A 23,106-nucleotide genomic window follows, 5' to 3' on the forward strand; every position below is an offset into this window, starting at 1 on the left:
GTAGATTGGCAACTTGGGGGGGGGGGGGGGGGGCTATCTTTATTGATTCGCTGCCAACCAATTTGAGAAAGTAGACTTCCCAAAATTAAAAATGGGAAGCTTGAGAAAAACCACATTGTCTTAAATACACTCAGGCACAGCTAAATGAGACACGTATATTAAATGTATAAATTATTTAAAATACACGGTTGTACTTGTACACAAATAAATGAAAAATAATATGCAATTTCCAAAAGAGAGAGCGACTTTACAGTATCCACAACTTTAATTTCTCACGAGTGTTGGGAAAACATTTTCCTCTTCAGGATTCAAATGTCATAGACCAAATCAATAGCTTGAAGCATTCACCAAACCCTCGACTGTCTATTGCTGCAACTACAAGTATGACGCTTGAAAACAGCTCTTGGTTGGGTAACCAATTTAGCAAGTATGTAATATTCATGTATCTTCACTTTAAAGTTCAACTTGTATATATATGACAAAAAGAAGATTAACATTCTGTGGCATAAGGCCCTAGAAATCAAGAATGCGGCACCAGAAACAGATATCAACACCATTTGCATGAAATACAGTGAGACGAATTGATTTTAATTCTTTCCGACTCAACTTTCATGACATGAAAAAACGGTGAAAAAAAATCGTAATGCAAATTACAATCAACAAAATGATTAACTTAGTCGTACCCACCATGGTAATAATTCTTAAGAATCACGATATATATCAAAATACCCTCATTCTTCAAAGGCTGTATATTTCGAGGTCAGTATAAGTGGTAGCACCATCTCTAAACTGTTGACCCCAATATATTATATCAGAGCTTATTTGAAGCCCATCCAATGAAAAGAGAATCGTTCCAAACTAGTCACGAGGTAGAGAATGGGGGGTACCTGCTACTGTTTAATAAGTTGCCATCTTACAACATGATGGAAAACAGTATCTTCAATAATTGCACAAAAACATCACCAGCCAACACCATCAATCCCTCAGATTCTTGACGACAATTCATAACAGGAATCTCCAGGTCGCAAGGAAATGAACCTCCATCAGTAACATCTATGATAGCATCTAGCCATCTACTAAAACAAGGAAATTCACAATTTTGATACAAAATTATTTAAGAAGTTGGACTTTCACATTCATCATAGCAGTTTTCCCTCCAGAACTAGCAAGGAGAAGAATAAAATACGGAAGTATTGTCTAGAAGGAAAAGGATAGCACGCGCCAAGATGTGGTACTTCATTACACCATAGCTATTTCAGATATTAAATTTGTTTACAACTGATCCCCTGTTTTCCTAACTCCATACATTATGATGCAAGACTTTCTTAATTGACCCTTCAAGATTACTTGATATAGCAGAATAAAGAATAAAAAAATTGAAACTTCCACAAAGCTCACAGAAAATCTTGGTGCAGGTAAGTTTTATAGCGCTTCTATGACATTAGAAATCTAAAAATTTTGCACCGCGTCCTTATATTAAGATGAATGACTATTGATGGAAAATCATATACCAGACTGTAATTGGATAATCATGAAGTTTGTACACCATGCACACTGCTTCACTAGATGAAAAAAAAAAAACTGAATCTTTTATTTAAATTTGAAATTAGAAACATCAACTATGAGTAAAAGACGGAATTAAGTGGCCGAGCTTCTGGTTAAAAATCTGTTCGTGTCTTGCTGTGAAAGCGGTGATAAACTTATGCTGGATGTACAAGGGGGTCACATGTCAAAGTGAGATCCACAAGACAAATGAGCGCAAAAAACGACGAGTCAATACCGGAAACAAGTATATAACAAGGATAGAAAAGAGAATAGAATTAAAAGAGTCACGTCACTTAGATATATAGCCTAAAACTAGAGATATGAAGTACCAATGCAATGAATAGATGTGACAACAAAAACTATCCAGTGGCAATGTGGCATCTTCTTGCTTCAATTGGTTACAGGTTATAGGTCATTACGAAAATTTGAGGAAAAAATTCTCTAAACAATACCATAATACAAAGTAGGTACACGAACAGAAAAATTAAAATCTACATCATGGCTCAATACAGCAATTGAACAACAAAAATTCCTCAGAAGAAGCATGGAAAATGTCAAATATTAAGCCATCATACGTACATTATGATCATGATTCTCGACTCTATTGGTTGATAAAATCTAACCGAAATGTCAATCATTCTAGTAGTCGAACTTCAATGGTGCACGTACAAGGTATGTGATGCATATAGATAAATTGGTGGTTAAGATTACATTCCAATCCAATCAATAACTAGGAAAAAACACAATGGGAAACTTAATATCTGTATGGTAAGAGTTCGTGTAATATCAATAAGCAATCACAACTCAAGTCTGCACAGTGAAGATGTATGTTTCCAACTTCCAAGTACAGAAAAACTGCAATGAAGATCAGGAGCTATCCCCATAACCATGCCCTTTAAATGCTACTCGCATTTTCAACCAAAAAAAAAAAGGAAAAAATAAATCTCAATAACAAAAACTTGGTATTGATAACGAGGAACAAACCTGAATGGAGCATAAAGCTAGCTAAAATATTAAATCAAACATGAATTTTATTCTCAGGCTCATTTTGAAGTAATGGAAACAACGAAATTAGACTACCGTTGGGAATAGAAATTGATCCAAATAATAAAATCATCGGGAACCAAAGAAACGCGAAACTCTTGATTAAATTCACATGCCACGGCTGTAATTTCTTTAACTGATGGGCATTAAAAACTTGGGTATACTAATTCCAGTTTCATACTTACAGAAGTGACGAATTCAATTTGATCAAATTCATGCAACTAAACAACGGAAAATAATTTTAATTTTTAAAAAAGAAGAGTAATAATATTGAGCATTCTTCGATGTCTGGTAAGAAACTGTGTCTGGATTTTCAGCAGTGGACTTAAAGATCAGGGACCACGATGCCAAAAACTCCTCAAATAATCAGTACGAAATGAATCGGGTCGGGTCTATAGTAGAGTTTCGAATATTTTTTTCCATGACGTGGGAACTCGTCAATTTTTGCCCTTCATTTGGAATATTTTTTGATCAGTAACATGTTAACTTTCATTTTTAGGAAAAAATTGTTCAATTTGGATTCCAATTTATGGTAATGAAAACTTAATTGATTTATATTTTGTGATTTTGCCAAATTCTAAAGTTTTCAGAACAATATAGCATTTTAACTGAAAAAACTCACATACATTAATTTTTTTTAAAATTTCAAGATCAAATTAATGTTGAACCAGAAAACTATATTTGATTCTCGGTACATTAAATATTTTTTTATTTCAAGAGTTTGAGTTCATTTTTCCTTAGCAAATCAAAATTTATTTTTTTACCTCATGATTTATTTTTTAAAAAAAATTCATTAAATGCATTTTATTTACATTACAACTTCATGATACGTGTCAATCTGATTCAAATTTAAAGTAAAAAAGTAATAATCTTAGTATAAGTATAATATTTTTTCATGAATCGTATATCGAGTAAGAGATGAATCTCATAAAATTGATATTTGATAATCTCATGAGAGTTTTTTATGAACAATAAAACGTGACTCCTTTTTAATTTCTTGCAATATTTTGTATAATAATATATAAAGCTTTGCCTAAGTCATCTTGTCCCAATATAGACTTCTTTTTTTTTACTGTCTTAAAATTTAGATTACAAATTTAATCAATATTTTCTAGAAACTAAACCAAAATTTCAAATTAATTCGATGCAACGAATATAATGCTAACTCTTAGTTGGAGGGTCTTGACCTTAGTGTCATACAGTTGTCTTGTTTGCCTCCAATCCATACACCTTTTCTTTTCTTTTCTTTTTTCAATCCAGAAAAGTTAATGTTTCCATTCATTCTTGTAGTCAAAAGTTGAACTTCCAAAGATGCTACTAAAGCACTTTAATTATTTTCTGACAGTTCACTTTAAAACACACACATTTTATTTAACCAAAACCGAATACGAAATAATTAAAACAATTCAATTTCTTGAAGCCCAAAAAGGAGAAAACAGAAAAGAAAATGATTAAGCTACTAATTGGGACGACTTGAAATTAAATTAATTGAGCAGATTACAAATTAATGAAGTCAAATGGGCATATTAAGATTATTAATTAATTAAAACTTCTAAGAGTCCCTTCAAGATCTAATTCCCTCGGGATGCAAAGGAAAGAGCTTTAGTGTCCTATCTTTCCCTTCATCTTTCTCTATACAATTATTATCATTACTACTGCTATTGTTCTTTTCGGAGTAATCGAATTTCCATGACGTGCATTGTCTCTTGTTGGTCATAACCTCTTTCTCTTCCTCTCCCTGTTAGGTGACAAAAGAGATACATAATAAGTCGAGTTTTTACATAAAAATTTCAAAGATTCAAGTATTATTACCTTTCCCACGGAAGAGAATAGTAGAGAAGTGGTGCCGAACAGGGAAGGTGGTGTTCTTGGGATAGCGTGGGCAAGTCCAAGGGTACTGCGCTTTTGCTTTTGTCTCTCACGGGCCTTGTGGTTCTGGAACCAGTAAAACACGTTTTTGCCTTCTATTTTCCCATATTTCCCAAGCTGAGCGGTGATTTGCTCGATCTGTTGGGCATTGGGTGTGCGCATTCCCCCTCTGTATAGCATTTCAAGTATTCCTATTTGTTCTTGAGTTGGATTCCACCTTGTTCCCCCGGGTTGGGCTTCCACCTATAATAAAATTTGTAGTCACAATTATGATCATTTATTTACGTTTATTAATTATATATTCCATAATTTTTTGTGTATTTAAATATGGTGTACGGCGATCTCCACTTCTTGTAATTTTTGGAATAATACCAAAGTCTCGATCCATAGTCAAAAATAGACTAATTCATCGTTCATATTGCTTTACTAGTCATTGCAATTGATTTTTCAACTTTTTTTCTTAATTCGTGAACTCTATCGGGAGGAAATTAAATCCCATTTTTTATCGATAAATATATATGAATTCATAACTTTTGAAATCGTTTAACATATATGTATGCATTGCTCACCTATAGATACAGTACCTTTTCACTCCATCATCAGGCTGACGTGTTCGCGTTTTTTACTAGGTATTTGAAAGTAATACTAGCTAACATGTGATTAATGTACTATTGCTGATCATATTCGCCCTGTTGATCAGTGTGCCCGACGTATTTGTAGCTTGTTGTGCATGAAGAAATATTGTGTACATGATGAAGAAAATGAGTGGTATAGCATGTGGAGTGGTTATATTCCGTCGGACCATGCAGAATGTGACAATATATATATACAGCTAGAATGACGAGGAGATATATATTTGAGCAGACTATATATATCAGTACCTGAGGTGATCCTATCTTCTGACCGTCCGAGGATCCCAATTTCCTAGGACCACTTTCAGGTCTGATGAAACTCTTAAGATCAAAAGAACTATTCGCGGCGGTGGTTGCGGAGATAGCTTCAGACACGGGGGACGGTAACGTCGGGGCAAGCGGCCGCAGGAGTTTGCAGCCGAGCGTAAGGGATGGTGGTTCGTGCTCCCAAAATCCACGTGCCAATTGATGAAGTTTCATGTCTTGAATTTCCATGAATGGATATTTCTTGAAAACATGTGGTGCTTATATAGAAAAGATGATGTGAAGTGGGATGAAAAAACAAAAGGCAAAAGATAGGGGAAAAAGGGTGGAAATTAGGGCAAGATTAAGCCGAGACCAAATGATGAGGTGAGGTTGACTTAAGATTTCCATTGTTAAGAAAGAGAAATGGAAAGTTGATTGGTAGAGTAAAAAAGTAATAAATAGTGTGCTAACTTTTTTCATAATAGGTTTTAATATTGTATTTCTTCATAATTATGTATATATCCTTGTTAAATTTCTGACAATGTGAGTGGTTTATGATCACAACAAACTTTATAAAATTATCTTTGATTATGTATGACAAAAATTATGACAGACAACTTATTGAATTATAAGTACACAAGAAAAAAAAGATACGTGTATACCTATTGAGTTCTAACCAAGTATAATAGATTAAGTCCCACTCTTACAAAACTTTTACATATTCTCAACAAAAAAATATATGAATGCATGAAAAACTTCCAATTAGTTACCTTAAAATCATATACATATANTAGTAATTGGATGTAGCTCCTTTAACTCAAAAATCTATAATTGGAGTGGTCTGTGGTGTATGAGCGTGTGGTCGCATGTATATGCGTGTGGTTGGGTAGTCTAATCGAGGGGTTTTAATTTTCTTGCTTTCATGATAAGGTGTCTTTGCTTTTCGGTGGCATCTTCTTTTATTCTACTAAAGTGCCAGGGAATGTAAAAACAATTCCTCCAACCCCAAAACTTCAAAATGCACTCTCTCTTTTTCCCCATTTTGTGTATATATATATAGACACATATACGGTCCTCTAGCAGGAAATAATATATATGGGGATTCAAATTAGGAAAGGTAAAATACTGAAAATATTTTTACAAAATTATTATATAGTAGGCCTAGGTATATCATAAATGTCATGGATGGATGAGAGTTTTGAGTCTGGAGTGAGAATAGAGAAATGAATGCCGCCTTTTAGTGTTGAAAAATTACAAAAGGTATACAATATAATATTATAAGAATCACAAACAACCAAATCCATATCTTTTTTTTTTTTTTTTTGAAGGAACCAAATCCATATCTTAAAGTCATGTATATGCAATATATAAATTTGTTTGTTTATATATTTTTCTGTCTCCCTTTATTATTGGGAACTGTTTGCTCCAAATTCCCAAACAGTACACAACCACCAAATCCAACTTTTCTTTTTTCTATCTTGTTTTTGTGTGACAAAACAAATCTTTGAATGATTTGGGACACCTGTGATCAACGTTCTTGTTTGAATTTGGTGCACATATCTTATTTCAAATTATGTGCCAAAGTGCGTTATTGTAAAGCATCAATTATCTCGCAAATCTCTCCTCCGAAGATTTGAAACAACAAGAATCTCCAAACCAAAAATTTTATATTTACCAAATTCCTCATAATTCCGTTTTAACCCGCACACACATATATATTAATACTTTCGCCATTAGTACCATTATTAATTTACTATATATATATAACAATTTGAGTTAACTATATTTTTCGAAACAAATTAACTCGATCGAATAAAATTTGATCTGAAGAGGAGAGCCTAATCAGCGTCCAATTGCGGATACAGCAGTATGAAGATTCTAACATCTTGACAAAAGGGTTGTATGTGTGCTGGTATAACTGTCGGAAGTCCTGTTAAGTGAAATTGTAATTCCCATTTCCAACGTTATATTTAACTATACAAGTTGTCGTTGAACAAATTTTCTTCAAATGTAGCACTGATAAGCTGGTAGTTTGTCCTTATTTTCATTGTTTAGAAAATGTTTTCAGCACTGGAATTCTTGTGGCCAGTTGTGTTTTACTTTATGTTTTATGCCTTTCCATTTTTCTTTTAACAAAGGGCAATTCATAAATATTCTTTGTTTGGGACTCAAAATGTGTAGTTTCAGAACTAACTTCAGTCTCTAACTTGGCAAAAAAACAAAAAGGATATTTAGAGTAATGTTGAAAATCATTTCATATACTATATTTTGGACCTAGCTAGCTCCAACTGTATAATGTCAAAAATAACATCAACTTCAATTTTTTTTAAAAAAAAATTGAAAGAATATATATATATATATATAAAAAAAAAAAAAAAAAAAAGAAGATACTAGTCGACTTCTAGTCCAGTAGAAACTACTCTTTTGCTCATTTTAGAAATTTTAATAATATACTTTTTATGCATACATGAAATTTCGTTTTCTGTATATATTTTACTTTGAATTTTATAAATTAATAAATTCTATCATGTAATTAATTATGTTTCTCGATCCCAACTTTGAGCACACAAAAAAAAAAACAATTTAATAATTTTGATTTGCAAAAATCATTAATATTATATCGAATCTCTCTTGACAACGTCGATATGATTGAAAATATACATACATATTCTTTGAATCTATATGCAAATAATACTCAACTGACAATTTATACATTCTACTTTCATATATGACTAATGGCAAAAACTTGTGTGAGACGGTCTCACGAGTCGTATTTTGTAAGACGGATCTCTTATTTGGGTCATCCATGAAAAAGTATTATTTTTTATGCTAAGAGTATTACTTTTTATTGTGAATATTGGTAGAGTTGACCCGTCTCACAGATAAAGATTCGTGAGATCGTCTCACAGATAAAGATTCGTGAGATTGTCTTACAAGAGACCTAGTCATGACTAATTAACTCTTCAATGAATTGATCTCGGAATCCTTATTATTTTGGTTCAGAAGTAAACCAATAATTATATATATATCTTTATCAGCTCCTTTCTTTCTGACTTATTAATGAATTAGTTCGTACTTATTAGTTAATAGATTAAAAAATTAAACATATGAGTTTTATTTATTAAATCCATATATACTAATTGAACGAAAACTAAAGTGATAAAATTACAAATTATTATTTTATGGATTGATCAATATCTCTTTTTAATTAATAAAATTTGTGTGAAAGCAAGATTATTATATGCTAAAAACAATGGCCTGAATTCCATGGGAGAAGGCATTTAGCTGAATATCGACAAGAGAAACTATAGTGGAAATGTTGGAAAATTATTATTATGATTGAAATATCCCATCAATCGCGAAAATATTCCTCGATCCTTCAGAAATCTGTGTCTAACTTTGAAAATAGACACAGCTTCTTTGGGTCTGTCATTTCCACCTATTTTGTTCACTGACACATTGACGCAAATTCTTTGTACGCAGTTTTTTTCCTCAGACAAAACATTCTGCCAAGTTGAATTTTTTTACGATATTTAATATTCAAAGGGAGTGTTATACTCTACAATTTATTAAATACACTTCAGTTTTGATTTTGTGATAAAAATGGATAATAAGGCCATTTTATCGAATGTTCTTTCAATAAAAAGTTCATTAATAATGTCTATTCACTAAATTATAACTTTAATTGCTTAAAATATTGTAGTTAAATTTTAAATATTGGGGAAAATAAATATATGTAGGTAAACAATTAAAAATATTATACATTAAAATAATTATTCACTTTATTTTATTTTAACCTTCTTTTTATTTCTAATTTATTTAATACACTCGAAGATTAATCTTTTTAATACACTTGAAGATTAATCTTTATTCTTTATTTAACCTTCTTTTTAATCTTTATTTAATAAACTTATTTAATACACTTGAAGATTAATCTTTATTTCTAATTTATTTTAACCTATATATATACAATAAAGATTAAATTACTCTATATCCTATTTTATATTATTTTTTGAAAAAAATTAAGAAAATATGTTCACAATAAATATTATAAATATCATTTCATTTCAAAATAATAATTTTGTCAATAACTATATCTTTTAAAGATGATTTATAAAAAAATTTAAATTTTTTGACTTACAACAAAACCTAAGAACGTAAGGGAAAAATATAAGAATAAATAATTACTTCATTAAAACTAATCTAAATTAACTGAAAAATCTTAATTTGAACCTGGAACAAAATTTCCAAAATTTTTATCAACCCATTTTAAAAGTTTGGGATAATAAAATACAAAAACATAAAAATAAAACTTCACGTGATTGTAATGAAAAACAATGAGTGTAATTAGAAATATTTTTTATTTTATTTTATGTATTATTTCATATTTATGGATATTTATAAATTTTAAAATAATTTTTTGAATAACTGAAGTCCTACTTACAAAATTAAAAATGGAGGGCATTTAACAAATAATGGAGTGTAAATAACACTTTCATATTCAAAAAAACACATTAAGATGATAAGATAGAAAATTATCTATATTTCAGTCTCATATATTTATCTCTTTGAAATTTTGGTCTTATATGTTGTCAAATTTCAATCTTAATATTGTACCTTTCATTTTACGGCCGTTTTAATTTTTTTTTAATTCGGAGTGCTAATGTGACACTGTACAAGTTATCAGTGTCATGTCAGCATGACATCAACACCACATTGCCGTCAAATCAGAAAATTGAAGAAAAGTGCAATATATAGAACCAAATAATTTTGTTTTTATTGAATTAATAAAAAAACTCCATCAAAAATATTATCAAGTATTTGGTGGATTACACGGTAATCTCCTCGTATACCATCTTTCTAGCCTGATTAAAACTCAGCACGTGAAATATTAAAGTAATAATTATAATTATAAGCCATAATTGCAGACTAACTATCAATCAAAACGCTTTCCAAAAATATACAAACCGGTCTGCATGTTACACTACTTCTACGGCTCCTAAATTGTTTGTAAACACTTTCCCATGCACAACTTAATAATTAACTTATCTTTAATTATATTATAAAAAATTTAATTTATCCTTTTACGCTCCCACTTTTTGGCATGTTTTCGTAAAAATTGGTAGACACACTTCGCGATTTGTGAAATAAGATTTATTAAAATAATTATATATATAATTTTAAACAAATTTATTTACAAGTGAGTAGTGCAATTTTCTATCTTGCTCCCATATATATTATATATTCCGGCTCTGAACATTGCTATTTACATATTTTCCAAAGCTATGAATTTGCATTTTACACTCATCAAAGGTCAAATATAATTTTAATTTAATGAAAAATGAATTGACGCATAATTATTTTCCTCTAAAATTGATTAGACGGGGTTAATTGTCGGTCAAAGAAAAAGTAGTGTGGAGGTTGGATGAAATGATATCGAGAAATGGAGCCTACACAGTGGAGCAAACGGTGGGACTCCATCATTTGCACGTGTCTGTTTGGACCCACCACTCTTTTTTCATATCTTCCAACCTTATTTTATATTGTGATAAAAAAAATTTTATGTATAATGTTATAATATTATAAGATGCCAAGGCATAACGATCTTGTGTAGTCACGTCCAGCCGATTCCAAAACAATTTTCAGAAGTTACACCAAGATTTGTCTAAAATTGGGCTTTTTAAAAAAAATAACGTGAGAATATGTCGTCGTTATTTTTCAATTTGTTGGGATGCAACTAAAGTCCCACATTGGAAGATCTAGAGAAAGATCATGAGTTAATAAAGATGGAATGATATCTCCATTGGTATGAGTCCTTTTGGGTGGTTTCAAAAGCAAAATCATGAGGGTTAAAACTCAAAGTAGACAATATCATACCAGTGTGGAGATATCCGGATTCCATTGGTCCTAACACAATTTATATTAGATAAACTCTGGAGTACTATACAGTAGTTTACATACTCAATTAGGGACTTTGTTGCATGGTCTGATATCATTGTTATATTAAATAAAAATGTGATATTTTCGTCGGTAATCATGTTATTTGAATCAATATCAACATTAATATTTAGAGTTTATATACCTGCGAGTAGTAAACACCATGCAACATAACAAAAGCAGATAGCAAATGTCCACTCATACATGACATGATGCCTTGTTCTTTGAATTTTCAATAAAGTGTACATAATAATTGGGAGATGGAGAATTCTCACTTGTAATAATTAAAGCAATTCATCTAATTATCATGAAACAAACATGACATAATGATGGTTTTTTTTCCCTTCTTTTCTTAGCTAGGCATAATTAGAACAAAAAACAAATTAACAAAAGCAAACATCGACATTATAAAATCAATGTTCGATACACAAAAATTAAAGTTCGTGTATTATTATTTTTTTGATACGTGCTAGATAAATTTATTTCTAAAAAAAGATAATATCATCTACGTAACTAATAAGGTTTTGTTGAGGAAACCCTTCAATTAACCTTGGAAGTTGATGTAAAAGGAAATGTGGTGGATGACCCTTATCAATTATATGCCAAAAAAAGTGAATTAATTTATTGTAGCCATCATTGGCTTGATTGAAAATTTATTCCCGATTAGATTTATACTAGCATCTTTTTTTTAAAAAAAAAAAAAATCGTGCAATTAGGCGATCACTTTATGCTATACAGTGGAAATAACTTTTTTTTTATTTCTCCATTTTTTCTTTATCAAAATTATATTAATTTATATCATATTTTGGATACTATCGCAATTTTTTTTTACATATTTTATGTATGAAGTCACCAAAAAATGCACTGATTAATCTAAAAACATATTAAAAAAAATACATATCAATCATCCCATCATGTATAATTTATTCAATTCAAAAAAGTAATTAGAAAAACGGTAAGGTTGTGGGTGCAAATGTTGCAGTGAAAAGGGTTTTTTTTTTTAAGAGGGAATGGAAATGGATGACAGTCCAAAACCCAAATCGATTGCACTGAAATATCAACTAAAATTCTGTAAGCTTTTTAGATGTAATTTTAATATATTATGTCTTTGCTTTTATACACACACTCTCTCTTGATAAATTAAAGTTCAAATCATGTAATATTTTTGTTTTGGCTTTCTTTAATTCCCACTAACATAAAGGTAGTGCCATTTCAATTTCAGAATTTCAAGTTCATCGATTGCTAAAACTTACAAGATTAAGTACTTGAGTTTCCACACCATTATGGATGGAAAATTTTGCGACATATTATACTGTATCAATGTCGGTTTGAGATAGCTAGATTGCAATGAAAAAATACCACTGTTCCATAAAATTTAACTCCTTGAAATGAATGATTGCACTGGAGGTGACCGTGGAGAATCGAGTAGTTTAATTAATTTTATTAACAACTTTTTTCGAACGTGAAAAGTTTTTTGCTTTCGAATTTTTAGTGGATCGATACAGAACTCTTTTTTTCTCAAGGGCCAGAGCTCGCATTATCAGGGCTGACAAGTTGGTTGAGCAATACAATTGAACTGGGCCACGGTGACCACCCAATATGACGAATACTTTCTGTATATTGCACTTTCAGTTCGGGTTTTGGATGATTGGATCTGAACTTTATTAGCAAGTGGAAGTTGACCCAAACCCAGCTCTTATACACCAGCAATACTAGCATTAAGTGAAGGAGTTAGTGTTAATGCATAAAAATAGGAAAATGAATTGCTACTACCATCTACAGTTATTTTTGTATAAAATGGTGATCTTATGATATATTGATATCAGAATCGAGGTCACGTACGTATTCTTTTCTCATAAGTTGTAAGGATGTAATCATTGAAAATGGATTTTTGAGAACAATAATTGTGAAAACGATTGAAATATTGTATATTAATTTATGTATAGTATAAATTTTTTGATAAAGTAACAAACTCTATATACTATTGAATTTCGACGATAATATGATCATTTGATACTAGTAAAAAAAAAAAGAAAAAGTAAACACATGGTAATATACTCGCTACATAGAGGAAATTGCATTTTTGATCGAGATTATTAATTAATGAGTAAAGAACTAGCTAGGTTTAATTCGGTTGTTTGTCTCATATGTATGGTTTGCTCCCAAAACTTGTCAAATAATAATAATAAAAAAAGGACGTATATATAAATAGAACGAGAGGATCATACTAATGGCTGCTGTTAAATTTAAAAATAGAGGCGGTGTATTAAATTGGGGTGATTAATCTCATCTTGCCAAATATTAAAATATTGATTGTTTCATTTTTCCTCAGCAAAAGCTAGAAAGGCTTGGATAGTTGATCACGATTCTAATGAGAAAGCATTCAGTTGTGGTATTCGACGGGCCGCCATTGTAGAGCTTAATTTTACCATGATACATATGCTGAATCTAATTCACTTTTTGTAAATTACTATTCATAAAAGGAACTGATCCAAAGATCCTTCGACTAATTTTCAAGTTTTTCGAAACAGACACTCTATGCTAAATTCATCAACATGTGAGAAAAGCCACAGTTAGCTTGTATTGGCACTTCTTGATCGAGGATGAATGATCTTTTTATTCTCTTTGTTTTCCTGTTTTTCGTATCCATTAACTTCACACACAAAAGATCTAATCTAGTTAACTAATTTCTTGATATCAAACACACACATTCATATACCCGAATTTCAACACATTAATACTAATTAACTTATTGTGGAGTAATTAGTAGCCAAAGTGATGAACGTGATTGGATATTAGTGCGACAACTTACTAAATTTGGAGAGGAAAAGAAATAACGTACAAAAGAATTATGACTTCAAAAACATGAATCTGTGGTACGATATATGATCCCAATCCTATAGCATCTTAGCAATCTATAATTGCCAATATTCTGTATGAGACGACATAGCTAGCAAGCTAGCATTAAATAAAGAAACCATTAGAAAACAGCATGAAATTCTGCAGTTGTGTTTGGAGCTTTCACCCATATCCATCTTGACAGTAACATGACAAAAAAAATAAAATCACTAGATTATACAATAAATATGATAAATAAATCATTGCGTATATTTTTTAAAAATTTAAAGCTTCCACCGTCTTGTGACAAGGACTGAGGACCACAATCTTTTGAATGGCGATTTTTGTATTTATTATTATTTACTGATGATGGAGTCCACACAAAAACGTCACTGAAATGCCTGGTTTTAGATACCCATCCGGTTCTCTTTTAACCTTATCTTCTTCTTCTTCTTATTAAAGTTGTGTGCAATAACACCAATCTAGCTCCACTAGGAAGTTCCACGTATTTTAAAATTTTTAAGATTTTAGTTTTCACCAACGTACTAATTAAATATTGAAAAATAGGACTTTTAACATAAAATATAATATGTTTATGTTCAAATCAAATATGCATATATTACACTATATTTTTTCATAACATAACTACAAAAAATGATATTTTCACAATGGAAAATAATATTTTTCATGAGTTGAGTGGGTTCGAAGACCTGTTTAACAGAATTAATCAATAACACAATCTCACATGTTAAAACTTTAATTAACTAGTGATTTCAAATACACATATAAAACGATTAATTAAAACAATAACAGTTATATTCAAACAACACAACACAACACAACACAATACAACACAACAATATTTATTTTGAAGTCTTAATATTTTATGTTTAGTGGGGCAAAATTCAAAATTTTAATATATTGTGATTAAGACATTTATAAAGAAGCAAGGACAGCCAATAGATGTTCTGGAAGAATGATTCAATGTAACAGTGAGTAAGGAGTAAGCGTTCAAAATAAGCCAACCAAAAGATGAAGCCAAAATAGATAAAAATAAAACATAACAATAACAAACAAATATTTCAATATAGTATTTTCCCAATAACCCCTCGAGTTTTTTAACTATTCACGAAATAATAATAATATTTTACGCTTACAAACCTAGTCATCCAAATTCTTGGTACACCTCAAACAAAATCTTAAAAGATACATAATTCCCATGTAATTACAGTCTTTTATGAATCAAAATTATAAGAAATTACGAGGTAATTTAATTCATTAACGATCGAAGTACCCACCATAGCCCTAATCAACTTTAAGCTCTCCACCCTCCACCAGATGTGCACTTACAGCTAACTCAGCCGTTACAGATTACAAAAAGGATAAAAATAGTGAAAATTTAATACCTTCTAATAAAATAATTAAAGCACATTTAACTACCCTCAAGAATCCTCAAGACTAGGATACTCGTTCAAATCTGGCTTCTCAGAAACCCGGCTCGATTCAGTTCTTGCATGGCCGGCTGACTTTAGCGCGTCAACCCTAGCACCAACTTCGGCAGCTTTTTTCCTGATGGCGGCGGCGGACAGATCTCGCGTCACTTCGACATCACTGGCTATGCAATCGGGGAAGTTGAGCCTCGCGGAAGGACCACGGAGGTAGAACACCGCAGTGTCGTAGGCACGCGCCGCCGCTTCGGGGGAGCTGTAAGAACCGAGCCAGATTCTTGACCTTTTGTTGGGCTCCCTTATCTCCGCCACCCATTTTCCCCACTTCCTCATCCTTATGCCTTTATAGGGTTTGTCTTGTTGCCTTTGCCTACTCTTGCTCTCTGTGTTTGATGAAGAAGTTGAAGATTTAACACAAATAGCTCCTTCCATTCTTCAACAAAATATACTCTTTAAATATATGTATTAAATTCCCTCTCAAAAACTTCCCTTTTGTTTGTGGATTTGGATTTTTTTTCCAGAAAGTATTAGTTTGGGATTCCGCAAAACAGGAGACATGGCTGAGAGGATTCGTAAAGCATGTAGGCTAGGGACAACTCGTGCAAGAAAACTCTTCCTTTGAGATTAGTATATATATATATATATATATATATATATGAAAGCGGAGTGGAAGGGCTTCATTGCATACATGTCATTATAAGAATAATCATTATTAAAAATTACAATTACTAATTTTACTCTTATATTACATTACATAAATAATTAATAAAAGATACAAATTTTGTAAAATGGATGATCCACAGCTACCTTAACTTATTCACTTCCTTCTGGTTTAACTGTGGTCATCACATGTGATGCGTGCTCGATCACATTAAATTCACGTAAGGAATAAATTAAAAAAATTAAGGGAAAATTTATATTTTTATTTATTAAAATTTCACAGTTTGGTTTTAATGCACTGACATTATTTTTAATAAATATTTTATTCCTAGCTATTTCACCTAAAACTGACTTGACACATCGAACAATGATGAGAGACACCTTAATTTATTATATGTCATGTCAATAATTGGATTATAACAGCTATAAATAAAAATTAAAATACTAGAACTAACATTTAAGAAGTTAATGAAAAACTATTCAAAAAAAAAATTTAATGAAAAAATTAGGAGACTTAAAAAATTATTTTCCCACAAATTATTCATTGAAATGCGAATAATGTATCATATTTTTAAAAATATGATTGTGTACTTTCGTAATATTTTTTTGGAAGTGAAAATAATATATGATATATTTAATTATGATTATGTGTAATTTCGTAAATATTGTTTTATTATTATTTTTCTTTAAGAGTGAAACGTTGCAGCTGTGTGAGAGTCCATGGAGAAGCAGTATCGACCTCCAAGTCGTCTGATAGAGTATCATTTCTACAGTTTTGGTCGACATACAGTATCTCGTTTCTAATATTTTCCCATCAAACTCATCTCTATCTCTTACTTTTCACTAATTTCAGGATCTATATATGTAAATTGTTACCAAATATATTTTTAATTAATAAAACATTTTAACCAAAACTTATAAATATCTCTAAATTTTTATCCAAGTTACAATAGGTTAAACGTACGCAATGGTGCAACTCAATGGACGTACATGAAACTCGTTTCTTCTGGAAATCTAAATATTTATTATTTATTAATTAAAAAAACTGAAAATTTACTGATTAAAAGGGTTTTAATACCTAATTTTGTCGATTTTTATAACCAAGGCGGTGGTGAGAGTGAGTGTTATGTGTCTCACCCTCGGTTTTCTAACATATATAAATAAATAATATATTTGAGGTTTCTGAAAGTCAAATGATTCAATGAATTTTCCAATACAAGAATTAGGCGTTTGAAAGTCATATCAAGAAATTGACGTATATAGGAAAACTATTCCACTTCACACACGTAACCACTTTATTATTATTATAATAATTAAATATCTTATATTTTTTTATTAATTTTCAGTTCAAACACAGTTCTCACCATTTAGACTAATTGGTCTGATCCTATTATTATTATTTAAAAATTTGATGACCGACACATTGAGGTGGATGAGATAGAACTATTTGATTTTTTTCATAATCTTATTAATTTTAATGGATTCAATTCTTCAATATTATATATATATATATATTTAAAATTAAAATTTATATACCTTTTATTAATTATTTTGCTAATTAAGTAGGCTATACGTATTCAATTTGAACAGCGGTTCTTGGCTTTTTATATTCCATGATATCGTTGACAAACGTGCTAATTGAATAATTGGACTTACTAGACGAGAGATCCTGGATATTTGATTTATCGCAGAAATACATTATATTTGCCTAATTTATTTTTATTTTATTGTACGATAGATGTTTTGTTAAAGAACATTTAATTTACTTTCTTCACCCAGTCATCGCTCAAAAACTTCAAATCTTCAAATTATATGCACTTGATAAAGAAATATTCTTTTAGGTCCAGATATTTTAAATCATCAGTATTCTTCGTTAAAAGAATTATTTCGAGCCAGTAATGTTTTTTTGTCGTTTATCATCAACTATAATTTTTAATAGATATATTATTTTTCGATATATAATGGATTGAGGAACCTCCAAAAAATTCAACTATAAGATAACATAAAAAGCTGTCAATTTCATGCTATAAATTTAAATTTGAAACCAAATTTTTATTTACCCGTACTCATTCTACTTCACAAGAAACATTTATCGCCAATTTGCTCCATATTTAAATGCTTCTTTGCTTTTTTTGATGGGGAAAGTTGTCCATTCACGCCGAAAAATCCGAAAATCGGACGATAATTTGAAAACATGACCATCGCGCATGCGGTTCATATTCGTTACAACTCTGCTGACAAATTAATTTCTTTTACAAAGTTGTATGCATGTGCCATCTAAACAATAATATAAATTTTCATTATTTTTAAAGTATATAATTTATATCATATTTTCTCAAAAATCTGAACATAAAAAATATAAAAAAATGTATGTGCATGCCATTAGAGCCAGCTGACTATTTATTTTTTTAAAACGTCTACTAAAGTGCCACAAAACATAAGCAACTCGCCGGCAGCCTAGCGGAGGATAGGTCTAGTTCGGTATGGTATATCGGGTTTTTTAAAGAATATTATAGATCGAAAAATTTTTCTATCGAAAAATGAATACCCGTATTGAACTGAAATTTCGATATAACATTAAATATATCTGCAAAAATACCAATGATTAAATATATCCTCGTTCCTTCCGCACATTAATTGTGTTTTTTAATCACAACAGAGATAAATAACACTATGGGAGTTATTGGCTAAAAAAACCCTTTAAATTCCAAGAAAGATGAGCCCATTTACAACCCTCGTACCTATTTCGTCTAATTTTGATAATGATATTTATGCTTTCTGCCGATAATGCCCTTCCCGTCTCAATATGTCGGCAGACGAGTCCAGTACAAGGCGTGGCCTCGTTACACCGGACCCTGCATACCAAGAAAAAAATATAAAAAAACATTTATTTATTTATTAAAGATAAATATTTAAAGAGGAAGTGAAAAAGAAACAAATAAGTTAGTAGACAAGCACATCCATCGAATCGATACATTGTTAGTTTAGATGTGCTAAAAGTTACATGAGAAAATAAAAATATTAACTTTATTGTAATTCTCAAAACACAAAAACTTTTGTGAGACGATTTCACGGATCAATTTTGTGGATCGAATCTCTTATTTGGGTCATTCATGAAAAAATATTGCTTTTTATGCTAAGAGTATTACTTTTTATTGTAAATATTGGTAGGATTGACCCGTCTTACAGATCAAAATTCGTGAAATCGTATCAAATGATACTTACTCTTCTCAAAATGCAAGACATACCCATACAATAAGCTAAACCAACTTGATATTAATTGTTGTAAATCATATTTTCCGAATGAAAATATATAAAGCAAAGCACACATCAGATTCTCCAGTGTATTTTATCAAAAACATAATTTTCTCTCATTTTTATATCGTTTGACATCATCGTTACTCTTAATTTGATTTCTCATCATAATTAATTTATTAATTACTATTTTATATTCCAACTCAATAAAATGTACTTTTAACTCGTAAACTCTATGTAATACCATAAAATATTAGAATCCTAACTAAAATATAACACAACATATAACTTTCTACATGATATGAGATCGATCGATTTACAATAGAAACATTTCCTTAAAAAAGGCATACTATTTATTAGGGAAAATGCATTTTTGGTTCTACATTTTTATATATTTGTGATTTGGGTTTTCTTTGTTGTCAAATTTCAATTGTTGTTTGATATCTTTGTTTTTTTTTTTTAAAAAAAAAATTAATCATTTTCTAAACATATTAACGATGTAGCACCGACATGACGTTGATATGTATAATGTCACATCAGCAAACTCGATGAAAATGTACTAAAATTGCCCAAAAAATGAAAGATACAAGATTAATATTGAAATTTGACAAATTAGATAATCAAAATCGCAAATAGTTAAATATATAAAACTAAACGTGCAGTTTTCCTCTGTTTATTATATTGCACAAAATTCTCAATACATATACTTTGTGATAATTATATTTTCCCGAAAGACCCAAGAAGACTAGTAGTACTTAGTACTAGCCAAAGGTTTTGTTTATATTTTTCCTCTTCTAGCCTTGTTCATTTTTTTTAACATATTTAATACCGATTCAAGAATCGTACGGGGGAAAATTTTAATTTCAAACAAAATATAATAACTGATTTTGAAGTTAAGATTATTTCATCATAACAAGGATATAAGCATGATTAAAAATGTTAAAAAGATTGAAATTTGGATATAACTCAAACTTCAAAAGTTAATTCAAAAGACATGATTTTTCAAGTTCATATATACAAGTTTCAATAACTTAATTAAGTCGATATGAGATATTTAACATATCTCCATCACGTACAAAAACTAAAAACTGGAGTATGAAATTTTTCAAGACATTATCCAAAACATAAAGGTGGGTGTTGGATCTGATATCATGTTAAGATTAAGACTTGAACCTAATTCAACCCCGAAAGATAACTCAAAAAAGATGGTTGTCCAAGTTCATATACACAACTACCAATGATTTAATCCAACCGATGTTGGATATATAAGACATCTCTCACGCTTAGGAATTGACAAGTGTTGTGTGAAGTTTATAATAAATTATCGAAAAATACCATTAGAAGCTATTCATCATATACAGAAAATTGGTTCTTAAATCATCGTCACGATCATGAAAAGGTTACTTCGGCATTTCAACATATCACCCATATAAATTATCCTGCAAAAAATCCAAATAAGAAAATGTTATATATTTCTCATATCTGACTGTATAATTTACGGTTTCATTTGTATTAATAGATTTGAAGTTAATGATTTCAAATTTATTGATTTATTTGGGTAAATCCATTCGAAAAAACAAATTTCAAATATCGATTAATTATTTTTTAAGTCATAGTGGTAGATTTCAAATTTATCAAAATACAAAGTCATTTCAAGTTATTCCTTCGAATGCTATCTCAAATCCAAACGTAAGGTAATATCAATCTAGCACGACTGGAGATTATTACGTTTAAGACTTAGATTAACAATATGCCAAAATGGCATGAGAGGTTACGACTGATTGATGATTATATGCATGTCATCTTCTGTTTCAAGTTTACGCCCAATGGCTAGGCTAGCTGCTAGTCCAATATGTGAATTTGATTGGCCCAATTTTGGGTTTGTGTCTGTTTCGGAGTGTGGCCATATAAATTAAAAAATAGTACAGGTCCAATTTATGAATTCCCATTCGTTCTCCATTTCGAGAACCGACAGGCCCAATTTGTTTGTTTCTTCATATANATTCGTGTGAACATATCATATTACGTTACATTATCTCCGCAGACACTGTTGTATTAAATTTTTAGTGGATGCTCTCGAAAACATCTGTAAAAAACTGAATGTGGCAAGATGTTCGAGTGAACATCGTCGAAACATTTAATGCAACAGTGTATAAAGAGACAATCGATGTGACATTTTATCATATGTTCTCACTAACATCTTACAACATTGATAGAGTATCTGTAAACAAATGTACAACATATCAAAAATAAATATATATAGATAATTTGTTTTTAATCCACTAGTCTTATTGATACTCAATAAACAAAATGGAATTTGCGATAAATTTGGATGTTTAAATTAAAAATTCTACTCTAAGCTATTATATGATTGTTTCTATCATATTTTAATTTTTTATTGTAAAAAATCTATATCGATTATTTGATTTCATTAAGTTGATGACATAATAAATACTTATTTTAGATCGACTAGTTGTTAATTATTGGTGCGATTTTTAAATGTATTTTATTGGATTTTTGTTTTTTTTAATGAAGTGATCTGTGGTGGCTCATTAAATTTATATGTGCGCAATAATTTTATGTGGGTAATTATTCAATATAAGGGATGGATGTGGATGATGTCACCCATTTCAAAAACATTGTGATAATTTTATTTTTAAAGTACTCTAAAATGTTTGACTAGCGTAAATATGTGATCATGTTACTGATTTTTTTTTCAAAAATTTCAGAAATTTAAATTACTATATACCATCTTATTGGTTAAAGATTGCATTTTATTCCACCATTCATTTTTTTTTAAAATATTTTATATTTTTTCGTACATTGAAATATGGAAGTATGTCTTATTGTCTCCATGCCAAGCATTATCTTTTCTTCGATTGTTTTGATGTTTTAATTAGTATTTTAATCATTTATTTTTATGGACAAATGTGCATATATATTAAAAATTATTAGTCTTGTTGAAATCAATGTTTCCACAAAAAAAAAACCCTACCATAATAATAAATATAATAATACCATAAAAAGTTTTCAAATGACTACGACAAGAAAAACCACCAACACTAGTCTCAAAAAAGTATGTTGCTTTTGTTCCCATATTTTAGTACCCTTTGCCACAATTTCAGCAATATAACATCTCAATCAAGGATGCAAGAACAGTAACTTTCAGAGCAATTACATTTATCAAGCAGATGTTACTCAATATCATATTGTGAATTTTTATGAAAAATGACATATATATATATATATATATATATATATATGATGCGGTCCGGATGAAATGGACGAGCTGGATAAGGAGCTCCAACGGATCTGCTATCAAGATAATGAAGGAAATAAGAGCAAGGGAGAGTATATCTGTGATGAAGATATATCTCTGTAATATGGCTCCAGCTGTAACCTGCACACAAGGAGATGAACTCGTGAATAGGCGTCGGAGGGGTGTCCGGCGTGGCCACTCCGATGCTTAAGTCAGCAGGTGTAAAAGAGGAAGCTCTTTAGAGAAAATATTGCTGCTGGTATGAATAAGTGTGTGCACCTGTCTTTAAATGTAGAATGAACCTGATATTTATAGTAGGAGAGAATGGGGTAGGTACCTCGTTTCCCGCGCCTACCTACTAAATATGTCAAGT

General features: G+C 30.3%; 2 protein-coding genes and 1 long non-coding RNA gene across 3 annotated transcripts; all 3 read right to left on the reverse strand.

Annotated features, from left to right (window-relative positions):
* Positions 1 to 447: 447 nt before the first annotated feature.
* Positions 448 to 2,952, reverse strand: LOC140981972 (uncharacterized). Its single transcript, XR_012176215.1, has 2 exons — positions 888 to 2,952; positions 448 to 789 (listed from the first exon to the last, which is right to left on the reverse strand). It is a non-coding gene; the product is annotated as an uncharacterized lncRNA (long non-coding RNA).
* Positions 2,953 to 4,040: 1,088 nt separating this feature from the next.
* On the reverse strand, positions 4,041 to 5,808 carry LOC140983260 (WUSCHEL-related homeobox 4-like). Its single transcript, XM_073450221.1, has 3 exons — positions 5,340 to 5,808; positions 4,402 to 4,701; positions 4,041 to 4,327 (listed from the first exon to the last, which is right to left on the reverse strand). The coding sequence occupies exons 1-3, from the start codon at positions 5,583 to 5,585 to the stop codon at positions 4,154 to 4,156; spliced, it is 720 nt and encodes a 239-aa protein (XP_073306322.1). The 5' UTR covers positions 5,586 to 5,808; the 3' UTR covers positions 4,041 to 4,153.
* Positions 5,809 to 15,553: 9,745 nt separating this feature from the next.
* Positions 15,554 to 15,991, reverse strand: LOC140982177 (ethylene-responsive transcription factor RAP2-10-like). The gene has a single exon (XM_073448596.1). It carries the CDS (start codon positions 15,989 to 15,991, stop codon positions 15,554 to 15,556), a length of 438 nt encoding a protein of 145 aa, XP_073304697.1.
* Positions 15,992 to 23,106: the final 7,115 nt, after the last annotated feature.

The sequence above is a fragment of the Primulina huaijiensis genome, chromosome 8 (genome assembly GCF_012295235.1).
Source record: "Primulina huaijiensis isolate GDHJ02 chromosome 8, ASM1229523v2, whole genome shotgun sequence".
NCBI classification, from domain to species: domain Eukaryota; kingdom Viridiplantae; phylum Streptophyta; class Magnoliopsida; order Lamiales; family Gesneriaceae; genus Primulina; species Primulina huaijiensis.

Coding starts and splice junctions, on each gene's coding strand:
- LOC140983260 (XM_073450221.1), bottom strand. CDS start 5,585: ATGGAAATTCAAGACATGAAACTTCATCAATTGGCACGTGGATTTTGG. Junction 4,702..5,339: donor AGAAGATAGGATCACCTCAG/GTACTGATATAT, acceptor ATTTTATTATAG/GTGGAAGCCCAACCCGGGGG. Junction 4,328..4,401: donor TATTCTCTTCCGTGGGAAAG/GTAATAATACTT, acceptor GTCACCTAACAG/GGAGAGGAAGAGAAAGAGGT.
- LOC140982177 (XM_073448596.1), bottom strand. CDS start 15,991: ATGGAAGGAGCTATTTGTGTTAAATCTTCAACTTCTTCATCAAACACA.